Here is a 23,306-nt window from a genome sequence, read left to right on the forward strand (position 1 = left end):
CTATTTTCCCTTTTTTCCTCCATATTTTCCCTCTTTTCCCCTTTTTTCCTCCTTTCCCTTTCTTTTTTTTCCTCATTTTCTTCCCTCTTTTCCCATTTTTCCCTCTTTTCCTCCTTTCCCCCATTTTCTTTCCTCTTTTCCCCCTTTTCCCCCTCCTTTCCCCTCATTTTTTCCTTTTCCTCTTTCCCCTTTTCCCTCCCTTATTTTTCCTCTTTCCCCCCATTTTTCCCTATTTTTCCCCTTTTTCCCCTTTCCCCCATTTCCCATTTTTTCCCCTTTTCCCTCCCTTATTTTTCCTCTTTCCCCTTTTTTTCCCTTTTTTCCCCTTCCCCCCTTTCTTCCCCTTCCCCTTTTTTTCTATTTTCCCCTTTTTTCTCTATTTTTCCTCTTTTCCCTCTTTATTCCTCTTTTCCCCCCCTTTTTTCCCTTTCCCTCCCTTTTCCCCTTTTCTCCCTCCCTTTTCCCCCTTCCCCCACTTTTTTTCTCCTTTTTTCCCATTTTTCCCCTTTTTTCTCTATTTTCCCTTTTCCCCCCTTTTTTCCCTTTCTCCTCCCTTTTTTCTCCATTTTTCCCATTTCCCCCCTTCCCCCTTTCCCCCCTTTTTTCCCTCCCCCCCTTTTTTCTCCTATTTTCCCCCTTTTTCCCTATTTCCCCCTTTTTTCCCCTTTTTCCCCACTTTCTCCCCCTTTCCCCCTTTTTTCTCACCTTTTTTCCTCTTTTCCCCTTTTTTCTTTTTTCCCCCTTCCCCCCTTTTTTCTCTATTTCCCCCCCTTTTCCCCCAATTTTTCCCCCTTCCCCCCCTTTTTTCCCTTTTCCTCCATTTTTCCCTATTTTCCCCCCTTTTCCCTCCATTTCCCCGTCCCCCTTTTTTCCCCTATTTTTGCCCTTTTTTGCCCTTTTTTCCACTTTTCCCCTTTTTTCTCTCTTTTTCCTCTTTTCCCCCCTTTTTTCCCTTATTTCCCCCTTTTTTTCCCAATTTCCCCCCTTTTTTCCCAATTTCCCCCCTTTTTGTCCCTATTTTTTCCCCTTTTCCTCCATTTTCCCCCTTTCTTTCTCTATTCCCCCCTTTTTTCCCAATTTTCCCCATTTTTCTCCCTTTCCCCCCTATTTTTTCCCCTTCCCCCCCTTTTTTCCCCATTTCCCCTCCTTTTCCCCCAATTTTCCCCTCCTTTTCCCCTTTTTTTTCTCTATTTTTCCTCTTTTTTTCTCTTATTTCCCCCTTTTTTTTCCATTTTTCCCTATTTCCCCCTTTTTTCCAAATTTTCCCCCTTTTTTCCCAATTTCCCCCCTTTTTGTCCCTATTTTTCCCCCTTTTTGTCCCTATTTTTTCCCCTTTTTCCTCCATTTTTCCCCTTTCTTTCTCTACTCCCCCCTTTTTTCCCTTTCTCCCCCCTTTTTCCCCTTTCTTTCTCTATTCCCCCCTTTTTTCCCAATTTTCCCCATTTTTCTCCCTTCCCCCCCTTTTTTCCCCATTTCCCCTCCTTTTCCCCCAATTTTCCCCTCCTTTTCCCCTTTTTTTTTCTATTTTTCCTCTTTTTTTCTCTTATTTTCCCCTTTTCTTCTCCATTTTTCCCTATTTCCCCCCCTTTTTTTCCCCTTTTTCTTTCCAAATTTCCCCCCTTTTTCCCCTATTTTTCCCCCTATTTTTTCCCCATTTTCCCCCTTTTTCCCCTATTTTTTCCTTATTTTTCCCCCTATTTTTTCCCCATTTTCCCCCTTTTTCCCCTATTTTTCCCCCTATTTTTTCCCCATTTTCCCCCTTTTTCCCCTATTTTTCCTTATTTTTCCCCCTATTTTTTCCCCATTTTCCCCCTTTTTCCCTATTTTTCCCCCTATTTTTCCCAAATTTTCCCCCTTTTTTCCCCTTTTTTCCCCCTTTTTCCCCCATTTTCCCCTCCAGCCCCCCCCAATTTTCACTCCCCCACCCCCCCACACGATGATGATGATGATGATGATGATGATGATGATGAGGATGAAGCTCAGTCTCAGCTGGACCTGACGCGGGGCACACCCCCCCAAACCCCAGAATTCCACTGATAAAAATCCCAATTTTCCCCCCAAAATCCCCACTCCCCTCCCCCCGGCTCGTGCGTACAATCAGCTTTTTCTACCCACAAAAAACGTGGAATTTGGGGTTTTTTTTTCAAAAAAAAAACCATGAAAAAACACAAAAAAATGAAAAAAAAAAAAGAATATTTTGCCCGGTTTTTTCCATGTTTTTTGCTGGTTTTTCCCCATCCCTGGGGAATCCTCGTGTATAGTGCAAGGAAAGAGGGAAAAATGAGTCAAAATTCAAAAAAAATGGGAAAATCTGCAATAATTTTTAGGGAAAAAGGGGAGGGGGAGGGGGTCTTGTAGATAATTTTTTTTTTTTTTTTGAGGGAAAAGATGGAAAACTTGTGAAAAAAAAGAAAAAAAAATAAGAATAAAATTGTTTTTTTTTTTTTTCCTGCTTGGATTGTGTTTAACAGCTGGAGTAGCTTTGAATATTTAAAAATAATAATTAATTAATAATTAATAATTAATAATAATAAAAGAATAATAATGGAATGCTCTGTCAGGAAAAAGTTTTTGGTTTTTTTGGTGGGTTTTCATTTGAATTAAATTTAATTTTTTCTTCCAGGTTTTTTTTTTCATTTCAGGTGAAGTTTTCAGGGAATTTTTGTAAAATTCCTGGAAAAACAAAAAAAAAGAGGAAAAAAAAAGGGAAAATTCGGATTTTTCAAACCAAAATTTTGGTGGTTTTGGGGAAATTTGGGGGTGGGAAGAGGAAGAATTTCGGGAAAAATGGAAAATTCAATTTTTGGTGCTGGAAAATCAGGAATTGTGATGGAAAATGGGATCCAGGGATTTGGGATTTATTTTATTTTATTTAATTTCCTGGTTTTTTTCCTTTGTTCCCCATTTTCCCTCTTTTTTTATTTTTTGTTTCTTCCTTTTTTCACTTTTTCTCCTTTCCTCCCCCATTTTTCCTTCTTTTCCTTTTTTTCCCCATTTTCTTCCTTATTTTTTTCCTTTTTTCCCCTCATTTTAATCCTGTATTTTTATTTCTCCCTCCCTTCCTTTCCTTTTTTCCCTACTTTTTTCCCCCTGATTTTCCTCCTTTTTTTTCCATTTCCCTCCCATTTTCTTCATTTTTCCCCTTTTTATCCCCATTTTCCCCCATTTTCCTCCTTTTTTCCCATTTTCCTCATTTCCCCCCATTTTTTTCTCATTTTTTTCCCCATTCCCCCCCATTTTCCTCCTTTTCCTCATTTCCCTTTTATTCCCTACCTTGTTTTCCTTTTTCCCTGTTTTTCTCCCCATTTTCCTCCTTTTTCCCTCCATTTCCCTCCCATTTTCCTCATTTTTCCCCATTTTTTTTCCGTTTCCCCCCCATTTTCCCCCCATTTTCCCTCATTTTTCCCCCCATTTTCCTCCTTTTTTCCCCATTTCCCTCCCATTTTCCTCATTTCCCCCCATTTTCCTCATTTTTCCATTTTCCTCCTTTTCCTTATTTCCCTTTTCCCCTGTTTTCCCTCAATTTTCCTTATTTTTCCCGTTTCCCGGCCCATTTTCCTCCTTTTTCCCCATTTTTTCTCTTTTTTCCCTCAATTTCCCCCCATTTTCCTCCTTTTTTCCCCATTTCCCTCCCATTTTCCTCATTTCCCCCCATTTTCCTCATTTTTCCCATTTTCCTCCTTTTCCTTATTTCCCTTTTCCCCTGTTTTTCCCTCAATTTTCCTTATTTTTCCCGTTTCCCTCCCATTTTCCTCCTTTTTCCCCATTTTTTCTCTTTTTTCCCTCAATTTCCCCCATTTTCCTCCTTCCTTTTTTCCCCTTTTCATTTTTTACTCTTTTCCTTCTTTCTCCCCCATTTTCCCTCCCTTCCCCCCCATTTTCCTCCTTTTTTCCGTTTCCCCCCCATTTTCCTCATTTTTTCCCATTTTCCTCCATTTCCTTATTTCCCTTTTCCCGTTTTCCCCCCATTTTCCTTATTTTTCCCCCGTTTCCCTCCCATTTTCCTCATTTTCCCCCAGTTTTTCCTCATTTTTTTCCCGTTTTTTCCCCATTTTCCTTTCCCCCCCCTTTTCATTTTTTACTCTTTTCCTTCTTTCTCCCCCATTTTCCTCCTTTTTTCCCCATTTTCCTCATTTCCCCCCATTTTTTCCTAATTTTTTTCCCATTTCCACCCCATTTTCCTCCTTTTTTCCCCTTTTCATTTTTTACTCTTTTCCTTCTTTCTCCCCCATTTTCCCTCCCTTCTTCCCATTTTCCTCCTTTTTTCCCCATTTCCCTCCCATTTCCCCCCATTTTTTTCCTCATTTTTTTTCCCGTTTCCCCCCCATTTTCCATCCTTTTCCCCCCTTTTCATTTTTTACTCTTTTCCTTCCTTCTCCCCCATTTTCCCTCCCTTTCCCCTCATTTTCCTCCTTTTTTCCCCATTTTCCTCATTTCCCCCCATTTTTTTCCTCCTTTTTTTTCCCGTTTCTCCCCCATTTTCATCCTTTTTTCCCCTTTTCATTTTTTACTCTTTTCCTTCTTTCCCCCCCATTTTCCATCCTTTTTTCCCCTTTTCATTTTTTACTCTTTTCCTTCCTTCTCCCCCATTTTCCCTCCCTTCTTCCCCCCATTTTCCTCCTTTTTTCCCCATTTTCCTCATTTCCCCCCATTTTTTCCTAATTTTTTTCCCGTTCCCCCCATTTTCCATCCTTTTTTCCCCTTTTCATTTTTTACTCTTTTCCTTCCTTCTCCCCCATTTTCCCTCCCTTCCCCCCATTTTCCTCCTTTTTTCCCCGTTTCCCTCCCTTTTTCCTCATTTTTTCCCATTTTCCTCCTTTTCCTTATTTCCCTTTTCCCCTGTTTTTCCCTCAATTTTCCTTATTTTTCCCCGTTTCCCTCCCATTTTCCTCATTTTTCCCCATTTTTCTCTTTTTTCCCCCAATTTCCCCCCCATTTTCCTCCTTTTATTCCCCTTTTCATTTTTTACTCTTTTCCTTCCTTCTCCCCCATTTTCCCTCCCTTCCCCCCCATTTTCCTCCTTTTTTCCCTGTTTCCCCCCCATTTTCCTCATTTTTTCCCATTTTCCTCCTTTTCCTTATTTCCCTTTTCCCGTTTTCCCCCCCATTTTCCTTATTTTTCCCCATTTCCCTCCCATTTTCCTCATTTTCCCCCAGTTTTTCCTCATTTTTTTCCCGTTTTTTCCCCATTTTCCTCCTTTCCCCCCCCTTTTCATTTTTTACTCTTTTCCTTCTTTCCCCCCCATTTTCATCCTTTTTTCCCCTTTTCATTTTTTACTCTTTTCCTTCCTTCTCCCCCCATTTTCCCTCCCTTCCCCCCCATTTTCCTCCTTTTTTCCCCATTTCCCTACCATTTTCCTCATTTTTCCCCATTTTTTTCTCTTTTTTCCCTCAATTTCCCCCCCATTTTCCTCCTTTTTTCCCCTTTTCATTTTTTACTCTTTTCCTTCTTTCTCCCCCATTTTCCCTCCCTTCCCCCCCATTTCCCTCCTTTTTTCCCCGTTTCCCTCCCACTTCCCCCATTTTTTTCCTCATTTTTTTTCCCATTTTTCCCCCATTTTCCATCCTTTTTCCCCCCCTTTCCATTTTTTACTCTTTTCCTTCCTTCTCCCCCCATTCTCCCTCCCTTTCTTTCCCTTTTTCCCCTCAGAAATCCCCACCCACCCCCTCACGAAACCCACACAAAACCACAAACCAAACCGTGGAAAAAAACCACTTTAAAACCACCAAACCTCACCGTTCCCCATCCCAAAACGCAACTCAACCCCAAATCTCCAGGATTTTGAGGGAAAAAAACCTGGAAAAAACTCGAGACGGGATCATTTGAGGAGTTTGAATTTCCTGAGGTGAGGCTGCACCACATTTTTGGGGTAAGGTCGGAGCGCCAGGCACGTGGCAATTCCCTCGGGATTTTCCATCCAAACCTTGTGGTCAACACCTTTTTCCTTCAGCAACTTCGCCAAATCCAGCAGGGAATTTTCATCCGGAGCCTACAACAAAAGAAAATTTAAAAAAAATTAGGAATTAATTCAAATATTCTTCCCAAATCCAAGCCGAGCTTCTCATTTCCATACTAGGAATTAATTTGTTTATTTTTCCTTTACATCCCTGATTTCCAGCTTTTTTTATTGTGGGATTGAAATATGAAAACACCGAATTTTTTGGGGGGATTTTTAGGGTTGCAAAAAGCTTTGGGAGTCCAAGTGTTCACATTTGAGTTTTGTTTCCGTAAATCCACGCGGATTTGAAAACCCTTCGGGAATTTTGGGGTTTTAGCACCGCCCTGGGGTATTCCATGAGGAATTATTCCGAATTTCACGGGGAATTATTCACAATTTCATGAGGGAATTATTCCCAAAACCCAATTAAATCTCCCCAGGAATTCCGGCTCCTCCTCTCGCCGTTCCGAGGCGCAAGCACCGCCCGACCCCTCCCTGGGCTTCCCCTCCTCTCAGCGAGCCAAAAACCCCCTCATCACCCCCAAACTGACCATTCCCACCTCCCTCAACTCCATAACATCCAAAAAAACCCCAATTTTCCCAAAAAAAACCAGATTTCCCCCCAAAAATCCCGATTTCCCTCAAGCCGCCCCCGCCCCCCCCCAACATGGCGGCGGCTCTCCCCTCAGCGCGGGGCTCCCGTCATGCCCCGCGGCGCCGCCGTTACCTCCAGCACCACGGTAGTCATGGCGCCGCCCTGCTCCAGGTACGCGCCGGTGTCGGGGTGCTCCCGGTAACCGTGAACGGCCGCCAGCGCCGCGTGGCAGCCCTGAGCCACCACGGCGCCGAGCGGCCACGAGCGGGGAGGCCGCGCCAGATCCCCGCGGAGCACCACGTACTGCACCAGCGCCGCCGCCATGTCGCCGTACGGAACCGCGCGGGCTGCCGGGAGTAAGGGGGGAGCGGAGGCAGCAGCGCGCCGCCATGTTGGTGTACGGAATCGAGAGCGGCGTGATGACGCACTTCCGGCGGCGCTGAGGCGGGAAAGTTGAGGTGAGCGCCGAGCCCTCAGGGAGGGGTTTGGGGTCCCGGCGGGGTTTGGGGGGAAATTTTGGGATAAATTTTGGGGATAAATCTTTAGGATCGGCCCTGGCACTCTTCTGAGATTATCTGGCGGCTTTTGGGGTCATTTCTGGCACTTTTTAGAGTTGTCCGGGTTCCATTCCTTGGGATCGTCCCTGTCACTTTTTTAACCCAAAACCCCTCCCGTTCCCAAATTCCCACTTGTTTTCCTCATAAAAAAATCCCCAAATTTATGGAAATTAGTGGAACTTTTACCTCATAAAAAATACCAAATGTGTTGAAATGAACGGGTTTTTTTTTCCTCATAAAAATTCCCGTAAATTTATGGAACTTAACGGGATTTTTACCTCACAAAAAAGACCGTATTTATGGAAATTAATGGGATTTTCAGCTCATTAAAAAATCCCAAATTTATTGAAATTAACGGACTTTTTACCTCATAAAAAACTCCCAAATGCATGAAAATTTTTTCCTCATTAAAATTCTCTAATTTATGGAAATTAACGGGATTTTTTTCCTCATAAAAATTCCTCAAAATTTATGGAAATTAACGGGATTTTTAGCTCAGAAAAAATCCAAAATTTATTGAAAATTACTTGGATTTTTTTCCTATTCCCACCCCTGTTTTCCTCATAAAAAATCCCCAAATTTATGGAAATTAGTGGAATTTTTACCTCATAAAAATTCCCAAATGTGTTGAAATTAAGGGGATTTTTCTCCTCATAAAAATTCCCAAAGTTATGAAAATAAATGGGATTTTTTTTCATCATTAAAAGCTCCCGAAATTAAGGAAATTAATGGAATTTTTACCTCATAAAAAATCCCAAATTTATTGAAATTAACGAGATTTTTACCTCATAATAAATTTTCCAAATTTATGGAAATTTTTTCCTCATTAAAATTCTCTAATTTAAGGAAAATTAACAAAATTTTTTTCCTCATAAAAATTCCCCAAAATTCATGGAAATTAACGGGATTTGTACCTCATAAAAAATCCCATATTTAGGGAAATTAATGGGATTTTTACCTCATAAAAAATCCAAAATTTATTGGAATTAACGAGATTTTTACCTCAGAAAAAATCCCAAATTTATGGAAATTTTTTCCTCATTAAAATTCTCTAATTTATGGAAACTAAGGGGATTTTTTTCCTCATAAAAATTCCCCCAAATTTATGGAAATTAACAGGATTTTTACCTCATAAAAATTACCAAATTTATGGAAAATTACTTGGATTTTTATGGAAATTAATGGGATTTTTACCTCATAAAAAATCCCAAATGTGTTGAAATTAATGGGATTTTTTTCCTCATAAAATTCCCAAAGTTGTGAAATCAAATTGGATTTTTTTTCCTCATTAAAAGCTCCCAAAATTAAGGAAATAAATGGGATTTTTTTTACCTCATAAAAATCCAAAATTTATTGAAATTAATGGGATTTCTACCTCATAAAAAAATCCAAAATTTATTAAAATTAACAGGACTTTTTCCTCAGGAAAAAATCCCAAATTTATGGAAATTTTTTCCTCATTAAAATTCTCTAATTTATGGAAATTAACAGGATTTTTTTCCTCCTAAAAATTCTCCCAAATTTATTGAAATTAATGGGATTTTTACCTCAGAAAAAATCCCAAATTTATTGAAATTAACGGGATTTTTCCTCATTAAAAATCTCCCAAATTTATGGAAATTAAAGGGATTTTTTTCCCTCATTTAAACCCCTCAAGATTACAAAAATTAACATGAATTTTCCTCATTAAAATCCCCAAATTAATTAAAATTTTTGTGATTTTTCCCACTTTCCCAGCCCCAAATCCTTGGGATTTCCTGGGGATGGATCCCGGGAAGGAAGAGCAGGAAAATGAAGAGAAAATGGAATTGTCACAGGGTGAGCTCCCAAAATTCCCAATTTTTTCCCAAATTTCTGCCCAAAATTCCCAATTTTCCCCATTTTTTCCCAAATTTCTGCCCAAAATTCCCAATTTTCCCAATTTTCCCCCAAATTTCTGCCCAAAATTCCCAATTTTTCCCCAAATTTCTGCCCAAAATTCCCAATTTTTTCCCAAATTTCTGCCCAAAATTCCCAATTTTCCCATTTTTCCCCAAATTTCTGCCCAAAATTCCCAATTTTTCCCAAATTTCTGCCCAAAATTCCCAATTTTCCCCAATTTCCCCCAAATTTCTGCCCAAAATTCCCAATTTTCCCATTTTTTCCCCAAATTTCTGCCCAAAATTCCCAATGTTCCCATTTTCCCCCAAATTTCTGCCCAAAATTCCCAATTTTCCCAATTTTTTCCCAAATTTCTGCCCAAAATTCCCAATTTTCCCCATTTTTCCCCAAATTTCTGCCCAAAATTCCCAATTTTTCCCAAATTTCTGCCCAAAATTCCCAATTTTCCCATTTTTTCCCAAATTTCTCCCCTTTCCAGGCAAGAATTCCTCTGGAAATCCCCAAATTCCTCCCAAAATTCCTCCAAAAATCCAATTTTTTTTTTCCAAAATTCCACAACTTTTCCCAAAATCCAAAAATTATCCCCAAATTTCTCCCCCTCTGACCCTTTCCAGGCAGGAATTCTGCCCAAATTCTCCCCAAATTTTCCCCAAATTTTCCCCAAATTCCCAATTTTCTCCCCTTTCCAGGCAGGAATTCCACCTGAAATTCCCAATTCTCCCCAAAATTCTTCCTAAAAATCCCCAAATTGTTCCCAAAATTCCCAAAGTTCTTCCCAAAATTCTCAAATTTCCCCAAATTCTCCCCTAAATCCTCAAATTCCTCCCAAAATTCCTCAAAATTCCCCAAATTTCTCCCCAAAATTTCCAGAATTCTTCAAAAATCCCAAATTTTCCCAAAATTTCTCCCCAAATTGCCCCAAATTTCTGCCCAAAATTCCCAATTTTTCCCAAATTTCTCCCTTTCCAGGCAGGAATTCTTCTGGAAATCCCCAAATTCCTCCCAAAACTCAAAATTTTTTTCCAAAATTCCACAACTTTTCCCAAAATTCAAAAATTATCCCCAAATTTCTGCCCCTCGGACCCTTTCCAGGCAGGAATTCTGCCCAAATTTCTCCCCAGATTCCAAATTTTCCCAAAATTCCCAATTTTCTCCCCTTTCCAGGCAGGAATTCCACCTGAAATTCCCAATTCTCCCCAAAATCCTTCCCAAAATTCTTCCTAAGAGTCCCAAAATTTTCCCCAAAATTCTGAATCCTTCCCCTGAATCCCAAAATTCTTCCCAAAATCCTCCAGAAAATTCCCAAATTCCTCCTAAAATTTTTCCCAAAAATCTCCAAATTCCTTCCTAAAATCCCTCCCAAATTTTCTCTAAATCCCTCCCAGAGTTTCCAAATTTCTTCCAAAATCCCCCCAAAGTTTCTAAATTTCCCTCTAAAATTCCCAAAAACCCCCAAAAACCCCAATTCCTCCCAAAATTCTTTTAAAAATCCTCAATTTTTTTCCAACATTCCTCCTGAAATCCCCAAAAGCTCCCCAAATTGCCCCCAAATCCCCCTAAAATTCCCCAAAATCCCCAAATTCCCCCCAAAATCAACCCCAAACATCCCGAATTTTCCCCAAAATCAACCCCAAAACTCCTGAATTTTCCCCAAAATCAACCCCAAAACTCCCGAATTCTCCCCAAAATCAACCCCAAAACTCCCGAATTTTCCCCAAATTCCCATTTTTTTCCCCATTTTCCCTCTCCCAGGGCTGCTGTCCCAGCCGTGGGCGCTGCAGCAGCACCCAGGGCACAGCCACAATTCCTCCCCAAATCTCCCTAAAATCTCCCCAGAATCCCTCTAAAATTCCCAAAAATCCCCAAATTCTCCCCAAAATCCCCAAGACTAACACCAAAACTCCCAGAATTTTCCCCAAATTCCTATTTTTCCCCATTTTTCCCTCTCCTAGGGGTGCTGTCCCAACTGTGGGTGCTGCAGCAGTGGGAGTGGTGCAGGGCCGTTCACAGCCACAATTCCTCCCCAAATACCCCCAAAAATCCCCTATAAATTCCCAAATTCTCCCCAAAATCAACCCCAAAAATCCTGAATTTTCCCCAAAATCAACACCAAATTCCCATTTTTTTCCCCAAATTCCCATTTTTCCCCCATTTTCCCTCTCCCAGGGCTGCTGTCCCAGCTGAGGGCGCTGCAGCAGCACCCAGGGCACAGCCACAATTCCTGCCCAAATACCCCCAAAAATCCCCAAATTCTCCCCAAAATCCCCAAAACTAACCCCAAAACTCCCGAATTCTCCCCAAAATCAACCCCAGAACTCCTGAATTTTCCCCAAATTCCCATTTTTTCCCCATTTTCCCTCTCCCAGGGCTGCTGTCCCAGCTGAGGGCGCTGCAGCAGCACCCAGGGCACAGCCACAATTCCTTCCCAAATACCCCCAAAAATCCCCAAATTCTTCCCAAAATCCTCAAAATCAACCCCAAAACTCCCGAATTTTCCCCAAAATCAACCCCAAAACTCCCGAATTTTCCCCAAATTCCCATTTTTTCCCCATTTTTCCCCATTTTCCCTCTCCCAGGGCTGCTCTCCCAGCTGTGGGCGCTGCAGCAGCACCCAGGGCACAGCCACAATTCCTCCCCAAATACCCCCAAAAATCCCCAAATTCTCCCCAAAATCCCCAAAACTAACCCCAAAACTCCCGAATTCTCCCCCAAACCAACCCCAGAACTCCCGAATTTTCCCCAAATTCCCATTTTTTTCCCCATTTTCCCTCTCCCAGGGCTGCTGTCCCAGCTGTGGGCGCTGCAGCAGCACCCAGGGCACAGCCACAATTCCTCCCCAAATACCCCCAAAAATCCCCCTAAATCTCCCCCAAATGCCCAAAACCAACCCCAAAAATCCCGAATTTTCCCCAAAATCAACCCCAAAACTCCCGAATTTTCCCCAAATTCCCATTTTTCCCCATTTTTTCCCCATTTTCCCTCTCCCAGGGCTGCTGTCCCAGCCGTGGGCGCTGCAGCAGCACCCAGGGCACAGCCACAATTCCTCCCCAAATACCCCCAAAAATCCCCCTAAATCTCCCCCAAATGCCCAAAACCAACCCCAAAAATCCCGAATTCTCCCCAAAATCAACCCCAGAACTCCTGAATTTTCCCCAAATTCCCATTTTTTCCCCATTTTCCCTCTCCCAGGGCTGCTGTCCCAGCCGTGGGCGCTGCAGCAGCACCCAGGGCACAGCCACAATTCCTTCCCAAATACCCCCAAAAATCCCCAAATTCTTCCCAAAATCCTCAAAATCAACCCCAAAACTCCCGAATTTTCCCCAAAATCAACCCCAAAACTCCCGAATTTTCCCCAAATTCCCATTTTTTCCCCATTTTTCCCCATTTTCCCTCTCCCAGGGCTGCTCTCCCAGCTGTGGGCGCTGCAGCAGCACCCAGGGCACAGCCACAATTCCTCCCCAAATACCCCCAAAAATCCCCAAATTCTCCCCAAAATCCCCAAAATCAACCCCAAAAATCCCGAATTCTCCCCATAATGAACCCCAAAACTCCCGAATTTTCCCCAAATTCCCATTTTTTCCCATTTTTTTCCCCATTTTCCCTCTCCCAGGGCTGCTGTCCCAGCCATGGGCGCTGCAGCAGCGGGGCTGGGCACAGCCACAATTCCTTCCCAAATACCCCCAAAAATCCCCAAAAATCCCTGAATTCTCCCCAAAATCCCCAAAATCAAGCCCAAATTCTTCTCTAAATCCCCAAAATCAACCCCAAAACTCCCGAATTTTCCCCAAAACTCCCGAATTTCCCCATTTTCCCTCTCCCAGGGGTGCTGTCCGAGCTGTGGGCCCCGGAGCAGCGGGCGCGGGCCGGGGCCGTTCAGAGCCACAATTCCTCCCCAAATACCCCCAAAAATCCCTGAATTCTCCCCAAAACGAACCCCAGAACTCCCGAATTTCCCCAAACTCCCATTTTCCCCCATTTTCCCTCCGCAGGGGTGCTGTCCCAGCTGTGGGCCCTGGAGCAGCGCGCTGCTCGCGGCGCCGCGCTCCGGCAGCGGCAGCAGCGGCGCCGGCAGCGGCTGCAGCTCCTGAGCAGCAGAGTGCAGGAGCTGCGGCAGCGCCGCGACCGCCTGCGCCTGCAGCTGCGGGAAATGGTGAGAGAGGGGAGGTCCTCAGGGGTTTTGAGGGGTTTTCCAAAATTCCCGAGGGTTTTTGAGGGTTTTTCCCCAAAATTCCTGAGGGTTTTCCCCACATGCCACGAGCAGCAGCAGCTCCTGAGCAGCAGAGTGCAGGAGCTGCGGCAGCGCCGCGACCGCCTGCGCCTGCAGCTGCGGGAAATGGTGAGACAGGGGAAGTCCTGAGGGGTTTTGAGGGGTTTTCCAAAATTCCTGAGGGTTTTTGAGGGTTTTTAACGAAATTCCCGAGGGTTTTGAGGGTTTTTCCCAAAATTCCCGAGGGTTTTTGAGGGTTTTTCCCAAAATTCCCGAGGGTTTTGAGGGTTTGTCCCCACACTCCACGAGCAGCAGCAGCCCCTGCAGAGCAGGGTCCGGGAGCAGCTGCGGGAAATGGTGAGGGAGAATTCCTGAGGGGTTTCCCAAAATTCCCAAGGGTTTTTCAGGGTTTATCCCAAAATTCCTGAGGGTTTTGAGGGTTTTTCCCCAAAATTCCCGAGGGTTTTTGAGGGTTTTTCCCAAAATTCCTGAGGTTTTTGAGTGTTTTTCCCAAAATTCCCGAGAGTTTTTGAGGGTTTATCCCAAAATTCCTGAGGGGTTTTTGAGGGTTTTTCCCAAAATTCCCGAGAGTTTTTGAGGGGTTTATCCCAAAATTCCTGAGGGTTTTTGAGGGTTTTTCCCAAAATTCCCGAGGGTTTTGAGGGTTTTTCCCAAAATTCCTGAGGGTTTTTGAGGGTTTTTCCCAAAATTCCCAGGGGTTTTTCCAAAATTCCCGAGGGTTTTTGAGTGTTTTTCCCAAAATTCCCGAGGGTTTTTGAGGGTTTTTCCCAAAATTCCCGGGGGTTTTTGAGGGTTTTTCCCCAAAATTCCTGAGGTTTTTGAGGGTTTTTCCCAAAATCCCTGACAGTTTTTGAGGGTTTTTCCCCAAAATTCCTGAGGGTTTTTGAGGTTTTTTCCCAAAATTCCCGAGGGTTTTTGAGGGTTTTTCCCAAAATTCCTGAGGTTTTTTGAGGGTTTTTCCCAAAATTCCCAGGGGTTTTTCCAAAATTCCCGAGGGTTTTTGAGTGTTTTTCCCAAAATTCCCGAGGGTTTTTGAAGGTTTTTCCCAAAATTCCTGACGGTTTTTCCCAAATTCCTGAGGGTTTTTGAGGTTTTTTCCCAAAATTCCTGAGGTTTTTGAGGGTTTTTCCCAAAATTCCCGAGGGTTTTTGAGGGTTTTTCCCTAAATTCCCGAGGGTTTTTGAGGGTTTTTCCCAAAATTCCTGAGGTTTTTGAGGGTTTTTCCCAAAATTCCTGAGGTTTTTTGAGGGTTTTTCCCAAAATTCCCAGGGGTTTTTCCAAAATTCCCGAGGGTTTTTGAGTGTTTTTCCCAAAATTCCCGAGGGTTTTTGAGGGTTTTTCCCAAAATTCCTGAGGTTTTTGAGGTTTTTTCCCAAAATTCCCGAGGGTTTTTGAGGGTTTTTTCCCAAAATTCCTGAGGTTTTTGAGGTTTTTTCCCAAAATTCCCGAGGGTTTTTGAGGGTTTTTCCCAAAATTCCTGAGGTTTTTGAGGGTTTTTCCCAAAATTCCTTAAGTTATTTGTGGGTTTTTCCCAAAATTCCTGACGGTTTTTGAGTGTTTTTCCCAGAATTCCCGAGGGTTTTTGAGGGTTTTTCCCAAATTCCCAAGGGTTTTTGAGTGTTTTTCCCAAAATTCCTGAGGGTTTTTGAGGGTTTTTCCCCAAAAACTCCACGAGCAGCAGCAGCTCGTGCAGAGCAGGGTCCGGGAGCAGCTGTGGGAAATGGTGAGGGACAGTTCCTGAGGGGCTTCCCAAAATTCCCGAGGGTTTTTCCCAAAATTCCCGAGGGTTTTTGAGGGTTTTTCCCAAAATTCCTGAGGGTTTTCCCCACATGCCACGAGCAGCAGCAGCTCCTGAGCAGCAGAGTGCAGGAGCTGCGGCAGCGCCGCCACCGCCTGCGCCTGCAGCTGCGGGAAATGGTGAGAGGAGAATTCCTCAGGGGTTTTGAGGGTTTATCCCAAATTTCCAGGGGTTTTTCCCAAATTCCTGAGGTTTTTGAGGGTTTATCCCAAAATTCCTGAGGGTTTTGAGGGTTTATCCCAAAATTCCTGAGGGTTTTTCCCAAAATTCCCAAGGGTTTTTCCCAAAATTCCTGAGGTTTTTGAGGGTTTATCCCAAAATTCCCGAGGGTTTTTGAGGGTTTTTCCCCAATAAATCCATGAGTAGCACCAGCTCCTCCAGAGCAGGGTCCAGGAGCAGCTGCAGAAAATGGTGAGGGAGGAGAGTTCCTTAGGGTTTCCCAAAATTCCCGAGGGTTTTTGAAGGTTTTTCCCAAAATTCCCGAGGGTTTTTGAGGGTTTTTCCCAAAATTCCTGTGGGTTTTTGAAGGTTTTTCCCAAAATTCCTGAGGTTTTTGAGGGTTTTTCCCCAAATCCCTGAGGTTTTTGAGGTTTTTTCCCAAAATTCCCGAGGGTTTTTGAGGGTTTTTCCCAAAATTCCCCGGGTTTTCAAGGATTCCTCCCAAAATTCTCGAGGCCTTTTCCCAAAATGTTCGCCAAATTCCCGAGGGTTTTGCTCAAATTTTTCCCAAAATTCCTGAGGGTTTTTTCCCCAAATTCCTGAGGGGGTTCCCCAAAATTTTCAGAAAATTCCTGAGCATTTTCAAGGACTTTTCCCAAAATTCCCAAGGATTTTTTCAAAATTCCCCAGGATTTTCAAGAATTTTCCCCAAAATTCCCCAGGATTTTTGAGGATTTTTCCCAAAGATCTCCAGGAATTTCCCCCAAATTCCTGAGGGTTTCCCCTAAAATTTATCCAAAATTCCTGAGGATTTTCCCCCAAATTCCCCAGGATTTTTTGAGGATTTTTCCTGAAATTTCAGTGGATTTTTCTCAACATTTCAGTGGATTTTTCCCAGAATTCTCCCAAAATTCCTGAGGATTTTTCCCCAAATTTTTCCAAAATTCCCAAGGATTCTTCTCAAATTTTCTGAGGATTTTTCCCATATTTTTCCATGTTTTTCCCCACTTTTCAGGCTGAGGGAAAAGCAGGAATTCCCTGGGAGCCGGGGCAGGTGCTGCAGTGGAGAATCCCAAAATTCCCCAGGATTTTTGAGGATTTTTCCCAAAGATCTCCAGGAATTTTCCCCAAATTCCTGAGGGTTTTCCTCAAAATTTTCCCAAATTTTCGGAGGATTTTTCCCAAAATTCCCCAGGATTTTTCCCAAAATTCCTGAGGATTTTCTTGAATTTTCCCCAAATTTCCCCAGGATTTTTTGAGGATTTTTCCTGACATTTCAGTGGATTTTTCCCAGGATTTTTTCCCCAAATTCCTGAGATTTTTTTCCCACATTCCCAAGGATTTTTCCATGTTTTTTCCCGGATTCCAGGCTGAAGGAAAAGCAGGAATTCCCTGGGAGCCGGGGCAGGTGCTGCAGTGGAGAATCCCAAAATTCCCCAGGAATTTTCCCTAAATTCCTGGGGGAAATTCCCAAAGATTTTTCCAAAAATTCCTGAAAATGTTTCCCATAATTCCCAAGGGTTTTTTCCCAAAATTTTCCCAAATTTTCTGAGGATTTTTTTCCTAAATTCCCGAGGATTTTAAAGGATTTTCCCCCGTATTTTTTGAGGATTTTTTCCTGAAATTTTCTCCAAATTCCTGAACATTTTTTCCCAGGTTTTCCCAAAATTCCCAAGGATTTTTCCCATATTTTTCCATGTTTTTTCCCGGATTTCAGGCTGAAGGAAAAGCAGGAATTCCCTGGGAGCCGGGGCAGGTGCTGCAGTGGAGGATCCCAAAATTCCCCAGGATTTTTGAGGATTTTTCCCAAAGATCTCCAGGAATTTTCCCCAAATTCCTGAGGGTTTTCCTCAAAATTTTCCCAAATTTTCTGAGAATTTTCGAGGATTTTCCCCCAAATTCCCCAGGATTTTTTGAGGATTTTTCCTGAAATTTCAGTGGATTTTTCTCAACATTTCAGTGGATTTTTCCCAGAATTCTCCCAAAATTCCTGAGGATTTTTCCCCCAAATTTTTCCAAAATTCCCAAGGATTCTTCTCAAATTTTCTGAGGATTTTTCCTATATTTTTTCCATGTTTTTTCCCACTTTTCAGGCTGAAGGAAAAGCAGGAATTCCCTGGGAGCCGGGGCGGGTGCTGCAGTGGAGAATCCCAAAATTCCCCAGGAATTTTTCCCCAAATTCCCGAGGATTTTTCCCCAAATTCCCGAGGATTTTTCCCCAAATTCCCGAGGATTTTTCCCCAAATTCCCGAGAATTTTTCCCCAAATTCCCCAGGGTTTTTTCCCACATTCCCCAGGATTTTTCCCATATTTTCCCACGTTTTTCCCGGATTCCAGGCTGAAGGAAAAGCAGGAATTCCCTGGGAGCCGGGCCAGGTGCTGCAGTGGAGAATCCCAAAATTCTCCAGGATTTTTTCCCAGATTTTTTCCCCAAATTCCCGAGGATTTTCCCCAAATTCCCGAGGATTTTTCCATGTTTTTCCCAGATTCCAGGCTGAGGGAAAAGCAGGAATTCCCTGGGAGCCAGGGCAGGTGCTGCAGTGGAGAATCCCAAAATTCCCAAGGATTTTTTCCCAGAATTTTCCCAAAATTCCCCAGGATTTTTCTCCAAATTTTTCCCCAAATTCCTGAGATTTTTTCCCCACATTCCCCAGGATTTTTCCCATATTTTCCCACGTTTTTCCCGGATTCCAGGCTGAGGGAAAAGCAGGAATTCCCTGGGAGCCGGGCCAGGTGCTGCAGTGGAGAATCCCAAAATTCCCCAGGAATTTTCCCCAAAATTCCCAAGAAATTTTGCCAAAAATCTCCAGGATTTTTCCCAATAATCCTGAGGTTTTTCCCCCAAATTTTTCCCCAAATTTTCTGAGAATTTTTGAGGATTTTTCCCAAAATTCCTGAGAATTTTTTGAGGATTTTTCTCAACATTTCAGTGGATTTTTCCCAGAATTTCCCCCAAATTCCCCAGGATTTTTCCCCAAATTTTCCCCCAAATTCCCCAGGATTTTTTCCCAAATTCCTGAGTTTTTTTTCCCACATTCCCAAGGATTTTTCCCACATTTTTTCCCTCTTTCCAGGCTGAAGGAAAAGCAGGAATTCCCTGGGAGCCGGGGCAGGTGCTGCAGTGGAGAATCCCAAAATTCCCCAGGAATTTTGAGGATTAAACCCAAAAATCTCCAGGAATTTTCCCCAAATTCACAAGGATTTTTCCCCAAATTCCCGAGGATTTTTTCCCACATTCCCGAGGATTTTTCCCATATTTTTCCATATTTTTCCCTCTTTCCAGGCTGAAGGAAAAGCAGGAATTCCCTGGGAGCCGGGGCAGGTGCTGCAGTGGAGCATCCCAAAATTCCCCAGGATTTTTTCCCAGATTTTTTCCCCAAATTCCCCAGGATTTTTCCCCAAATTCCCGAGAATTTTTCCCCAAATTCCCGAGAATTTTTCCCCAAATTCCCGAGGATTTTTCCCCACATTCCCCAGGATTTTTCCCATATTTTTCCATATTTTTCCCGGATTCCAGGCTGAGGGAAAAGCAGGAATTGCCCGGGAGCCGGGCCAGGTGCTGCAGTGGAGAATCCCAAAATTCCCCAGGGCTTTTTCCCAGAATTTCCCCCAAATTCCCCAGGATTTTTCCCCAAATTCCCCAGGGTTTTTTCCCACATTCCAGAGGATTTTTCCCAGATTTTTCCATGTTTTTTCCCGGATTCCAGGCTGAGGGAAAAGCAGGAATTCCCTGGGAGCCGGGCCAGGTGCTGCAGTGGAGAATCCCAAAATTCCCCAGGATTTTTCCCCAAATTCCCCAGGATTTTTCCCCACATTCCCCAGGATTTTTTCCCACATTCCCAAGGATTTTTTCCCATATTTTCCCACATTTTTCCCGGATTCCAGGCTGAGGGAAAAGCAGGAATTGCCCGGGAGCCGGGGCAGGTGCTGCAGTGGAGGATCCCAAAATTCCCCAGGATTTTTTCCCAGATTTTTTCCCAAATTCCCCAGGATTTTTCCCCCAATTTTTCCCCAAATTCCTGAGATTTTTCCCCAATATTCCTGAGGTTTTTTCCATGTTTTTTCCCGGATTCCAGGCTGAAGGAAAAGCAGGAATTGCCCGGGAGCCGGGCCAGGTGCTGCAGTGGCGGATCCGGGAGCTGCAGGAGCTGCTGCGCCTCTTCCCCCTCACAGGTAACCGGGGATTTGGGAATTTGGGGAATTCTGCAGGAAAATTTGGGAATTTTCGGGGAAAATAAACTGGGATTTTCCAGGAATGGGGTGGGAAATGCGCAGAGAATTCCCAGGGAGCAGCAGGGAGCTCCAAGGGCAGATTTTGGGATAATTCCGGGATAATTTTGGGACAATTCCCAGATAATTTTGGGATCATTCCCAGATAATTTTGGGATAATTCTGGGATAATTCCAAGATAATTTTGAGATAATTCCCAGAGAATTTTGGGATAATTCCCAGAGAATTTTGGGAGAATCCCAGGATAATTCCAGGATAATTGTGGGATAATTCCCAGATAATTTTGGGATAATTCCCAGATAATTTTGGGATAATTGCAAGATAATTTTGGGATAATTCCTGGATAATTTTGGGATAATTCCAGGATAATTTTGGGATAATTCTGGGATAATTCCAGGATAATTTTGGGATAATTCCAAGATAATTTTCGGATAATTCCCAGATAATTCTGGGATAATTCCAGGATAAGCCTAGGCTCATTCCCAGATAATTTTGGAATCGTTCCAAGATAATTTTGGGATAATTCCCAGATAATTTTGGGATAATTCCAGGATAATTCCAGGATAATTCCCAGATTATTTTGGGATAATTCTGGGATAATTCCAAGATTATTTTGGGATCATTGCCAGATAATTTTGGGATCATTCCAAGATAATTTCAGGATAATTCCTGGCTAATTCCGGGATCATTCCAGGATCATTCCAGGACAATTTTGGGCTCATTCCAGGATCATTTTGTGCTAATTCCAGGATCATTTCAGGAAAATTCTGGGATAATTCCAGGATAATTTTGGGATAATTCCAGGATCATTCTGTGATAATTTCAGGATAATTCCAGGATAATTCCAGGATGCTTTCAGGATAATTCCAGGATACTTCCAGGATATTTTTGTGCTAATTCCAGGATAATTTCAGTGCAACTCCAGGATAATTCCAGGATCATTTTTATGCTAATTTATGCTAATTTATGCTAATTTAGTGCTCGTTTTTCTCTCCCCATCCCAGGAGTGAGGGGAAGCTCTCCCGGCACGGCCTCTCCTCATTCCCTGGGATAACTCCAGGATAACTCCAGGATAAATCCAAGATAACTCAGGATAATTCCAGGATCATTTTTTGCTAATTCCAGGAGAATTTCAGGATCATTCCAGGATGATTTTGCTAATTTAGTGCTCATTTTTCTCCCCATCCCCAGGAGTGAGCGGGAAGCTCTCCCGGCACGGCCTCTCCTCATTCCCTGAGAATTCCAGGATCATTCCAGGATCATTTCACAATAATTCCAGGATAATTCCAGGATATTTCCAGGATCATCTTATGTTAATTTTATGCTAATTTTATGCTAATTTAGTGCTCATTTTTCTCTCCTTTCCCCAGGAGTGAGCGCGAAGCTCTCCCGGCACGGCCTCTCCTCATTCCCTGGGATAATTCCAGGATCATTCCAGGATCATTCCAGGATAATTCCAGGATATTTCCAGGATATTTTCAGGATAATTTTATGCTAATTTTATGCTAATTTTCTGCTCATTTTTCTCTCCTTTCCCAGGAGTGAGCGGGAGCTCTCCCGGCACGGCCTCTCCTCATTCCCTGGGATAATTCCAGGATAACTCCAGGATAAATCCAAGATAATTCCAGGATAATTCCAGGATCATTTTTTTGCTAATTCCAGGATAATTTCAGGATCATTCCAGGATAATTTGTGCTCATTTTGTGCTCGTTTTTCTCCCCATTCCAGGAGTGAGCGCGAAGCTCTCCCGGCACGGCCTCTCCTCATTCCCTGAGAATTCCAGGATAATCCCAGGATAATTCCAGGATAACTCCAGGATAACTCCAGGATAATTCCAGGATCATTTCAGGATAATTTTGTGCTCATTTCAGGATCATTTTGAGCTACTTTCAGGATATTTCTGTGCTCATTTTTCTCTCCCCATCCCAGGAGTGAGCGGGAAGCTCTCCCGGCACGGCCTCTCCTCATTCCCTGAGAATTCCAGGATCATTCCAGGATCATTTCACAATAATTCCAGGATAATTCCAGGATATTTCCAGGATCATTTTTTGCTAATTCCAGGATAATTTTGGCTCATTCCAGGATATTTTTATTCTCATTTTTCTCTCCTTTCCCCAGGAGTGAGTGCGAAGCTCTCCCGGCACGGCCTCTCCTCATTCCCTGGGATATATTCCAGGATAATCCCAGGATAATTCCAGGATATTTCCAGGATCATTTATGCTCATTTTATGCTAATTTAGTGCTAATTTTATGCTAATTTAGTGCTCATTTTTCTCCCCATTCCCAGGAGTGAGCGCGAAGCTCTCCCGGCACGGCCTCTCCTCATTCCCTGGGATAATTCCAGGATAATTCCAGGATAACTCCAAGATAATTCCAGGATATTTCCAGGATCATTTTATGCTAATTTTATGCTAATTTTGGTCTCATTTTGTGCTCATTTTTCTCCCCATCCCAGGAGTGAGCGCGAAGCTCTCCCGGCACGGCCTCTCCGTCTCCTTCCACACGTCCTTCGAGGGCTCCTACCTGGACTGCTTCCACCTGGAGCTGCAGGAATCCCGGGAATGCCGGGAATTCCGGGAATTCCGGGAATGGCGGGTCCTGCGCCACTCCATCCCGCCCTTCATCCCCCTGCAGGGCCTGGCCCGGGAGCTGCTGCCCCACGGCCCGCGGCGCTTCCTGGCCCTGCTGGCCCGCCTGCTCGGCGCCTTCGTGGCCAGGAGGCACCAGCTGCACCTCCTGCAGGTGGGCAGCAACAAATTCCTCCCAAAATTCAAAACATTCCCCCCAAAATCCTGCCCCAAATCCCCCAAAGTCTGTTCAAAATTCCCCCAAAAATCACAAAGTTCCGCCTAAAGGTCTCAAAGTTCTGCCTAAAATTTGTCGCAATAGTCCTTCTCAAAATCGCCAAAGTTCTGCCTAAAATTCCTCCCAAAATTCCTTCTCAAAACTCCAAAGTTCCTCTCAAAATTCCTCCCGAAATTCCCAAAGTTCTGCCTAAAATTCCTCCCAAAATTCATAAAGTTCTGCACGAAATTCACAAAGTTCCTTCCCAAAATTCCTTCTCAAAATCCCCAAAGTTCCTCCCAAAATTCCCCCCAAAATTCCCAAAGTTCTGCCTCAAATTCCCCCCAAAATTCCTTCCCAAAATTCCCAAATTCCTTCCCAAAGTTCCTCCCGAAATTCCTTCCCAAAATTCCCAATTCTTCCCCCAAATTCCTTCTCAAAACTCCCAAAGTTCCTCCCAAAATTCCATCCCAAAATCCCCAAAATCGCTCCCAGAATTTCTTCCCAAAATTCTTAAGTTCTCCCAAAATTCCTCCCGAAATTGCCCCAAAAATCGCAAAGTTCTTCCCAAAATCCTTCTCAAAATCTCCAAAGTTCCTCCCAAAATTCTGCCCAAAATTCTCCGAAAGTTCTGCTAAAATTCCTCCCGAAATTCCCACGGTTCCACCCAAAATTCTCCCCAAAATTCTCAAAGTTCTCCCCAAAATTTCCCCTGAAATTCCTTCCCAAAATTCCCAATTCTTCCCCAAACTCTTCCAAATTCCTTCTCCAAATTCTCAATTCTTCCCCAAATCTTCCCCACATTCCTCCCAAAATTCCTGGATCATTTTTGGCTCCTTCCCAGCTCATTTTGGGATAATTTTAGGACCATTTTGGGCCCATTTTGGGATAATTTTTGGATCATTTTGGGCTCATTCTGAGCTCATTTTGGGCCCATTTTGGGCTCATTCTGGGCTCATTTTGGGATAATTTTAGGATAATTTTGGGCCCATTTTGGGCTCATTCCCAGAGAATTTTGGGCTCATTTTGAGATAATTTTTGGATCATTTTGGGCTCATTCCCCGGGAGTTTGGGGCTCCCTGCTGCCCCCCAGCCCGCGGCGCTTCCTGGCCCTGCTGGCCCGCGCGCCTTCGTGG

At 43.4% G+C, this 23,306-nt stretch overlaps 2 protein-coding genes across 4 annotated transcripts in view; one reads left to right on the forward strand and one right to left on the reverse strand.

Moving 5' to 3' along the window:
* Window positions 1-6,936, reverse strand: part of PTRHD1 (peptidyl-tRNA hydrolase domain containing 1) — a 20,747-nt gene extending 13,811 nt beyond the window's left edge. The window contains exons 1-3 of one of the 3 annotated variants that reach the window (XM_064411494.1): window positions 6,666-6,936; window positions 5,797-5,989; window positions 2,560-2,673 (exon numbers count right to left, since the gene is read on the reverse strand). In XM_064411494.1, the coding sequence (XP_064267564.1) occupies window positions 5,819-5,989; window positions 6,666-6,857 (363 nt within the window). In that variant the 5' untranslated portion in view covers window positions 6,858-6,936 and the 3' untranslated portion in view covers window positions 2,560-2,673; window positions 5,797-5,818. Of the gene's footprint in view, window positions 1-2,559; window positions 2,674-5,658; window positions 5,990-6,665 lie in introns of those variants that run through there. The other 2 variants (XR_010357841.1, XM_064411493.1) reach the window with 2 other exon arrangements.
* Window positions 6,867-22,681, forward strand: LOC135295775 (centromere protein O-like). The gene is made up of 5 exons (XM_064411492.1): window positions 6,867-6,991; window positions 8,828-8,908; window positions 12,961-13,121; window positions 19,233-19,329; window positions 21,842-22,681. Exons 2-5 carry the CDS (start codon window positions 8,854-8,856, stop codon window positions 22,237-22,239), a joined length of 711 nt encoding a protein of 236 aa, XP_064267562.1. The 5' UTR covers window positions 6,867-6,991; window positions 8,828-8,853; the 3' UTR covers window positions 22,240-22,681.
* Window positions 22,682-23,306: the final 625 nt, after the last annotated feature.

The sequence above is a fragment of the Passer domesticus genome, chromosome 3 (assembly GCF_036417665.1).
Source record: "Passer domesticus isolate bPasDom1 chromosome 3, bPasDom1.hap1, whole genome shotgun sequence".
NCBI lineage: Eukaryota > Metazoa > Chordata > Aves > Passeriformes > Passeridae > Passer > Passer domesticus.

Excerpts from the sequence above, each read along its gene's own strand:
- LOC135295775 (XM_064411492.1), top strand. The coding sequence starts at position 8,854 with ATGGATCCCGGGAAGGAAGAGCAGGAAAATGAAGAGAAAATGGAATTG. Across the intron at positions 8,909-12,960 it reads GAAAATGGAATTGTCACAGG|GGGTGCTGTCCCAGCTGTGG; the intron begins GTGAGCTCCCAA and ends TTCCCTCCGCAG. Across the intron at positions 13,122-19,232 it reads GCCTGCAGCTGCGGGAAATG|GCTGAAGGAAAAGCAGGAAT; the intron begins GTGAGAGAGGGG and ends CCCGGATTCCAG.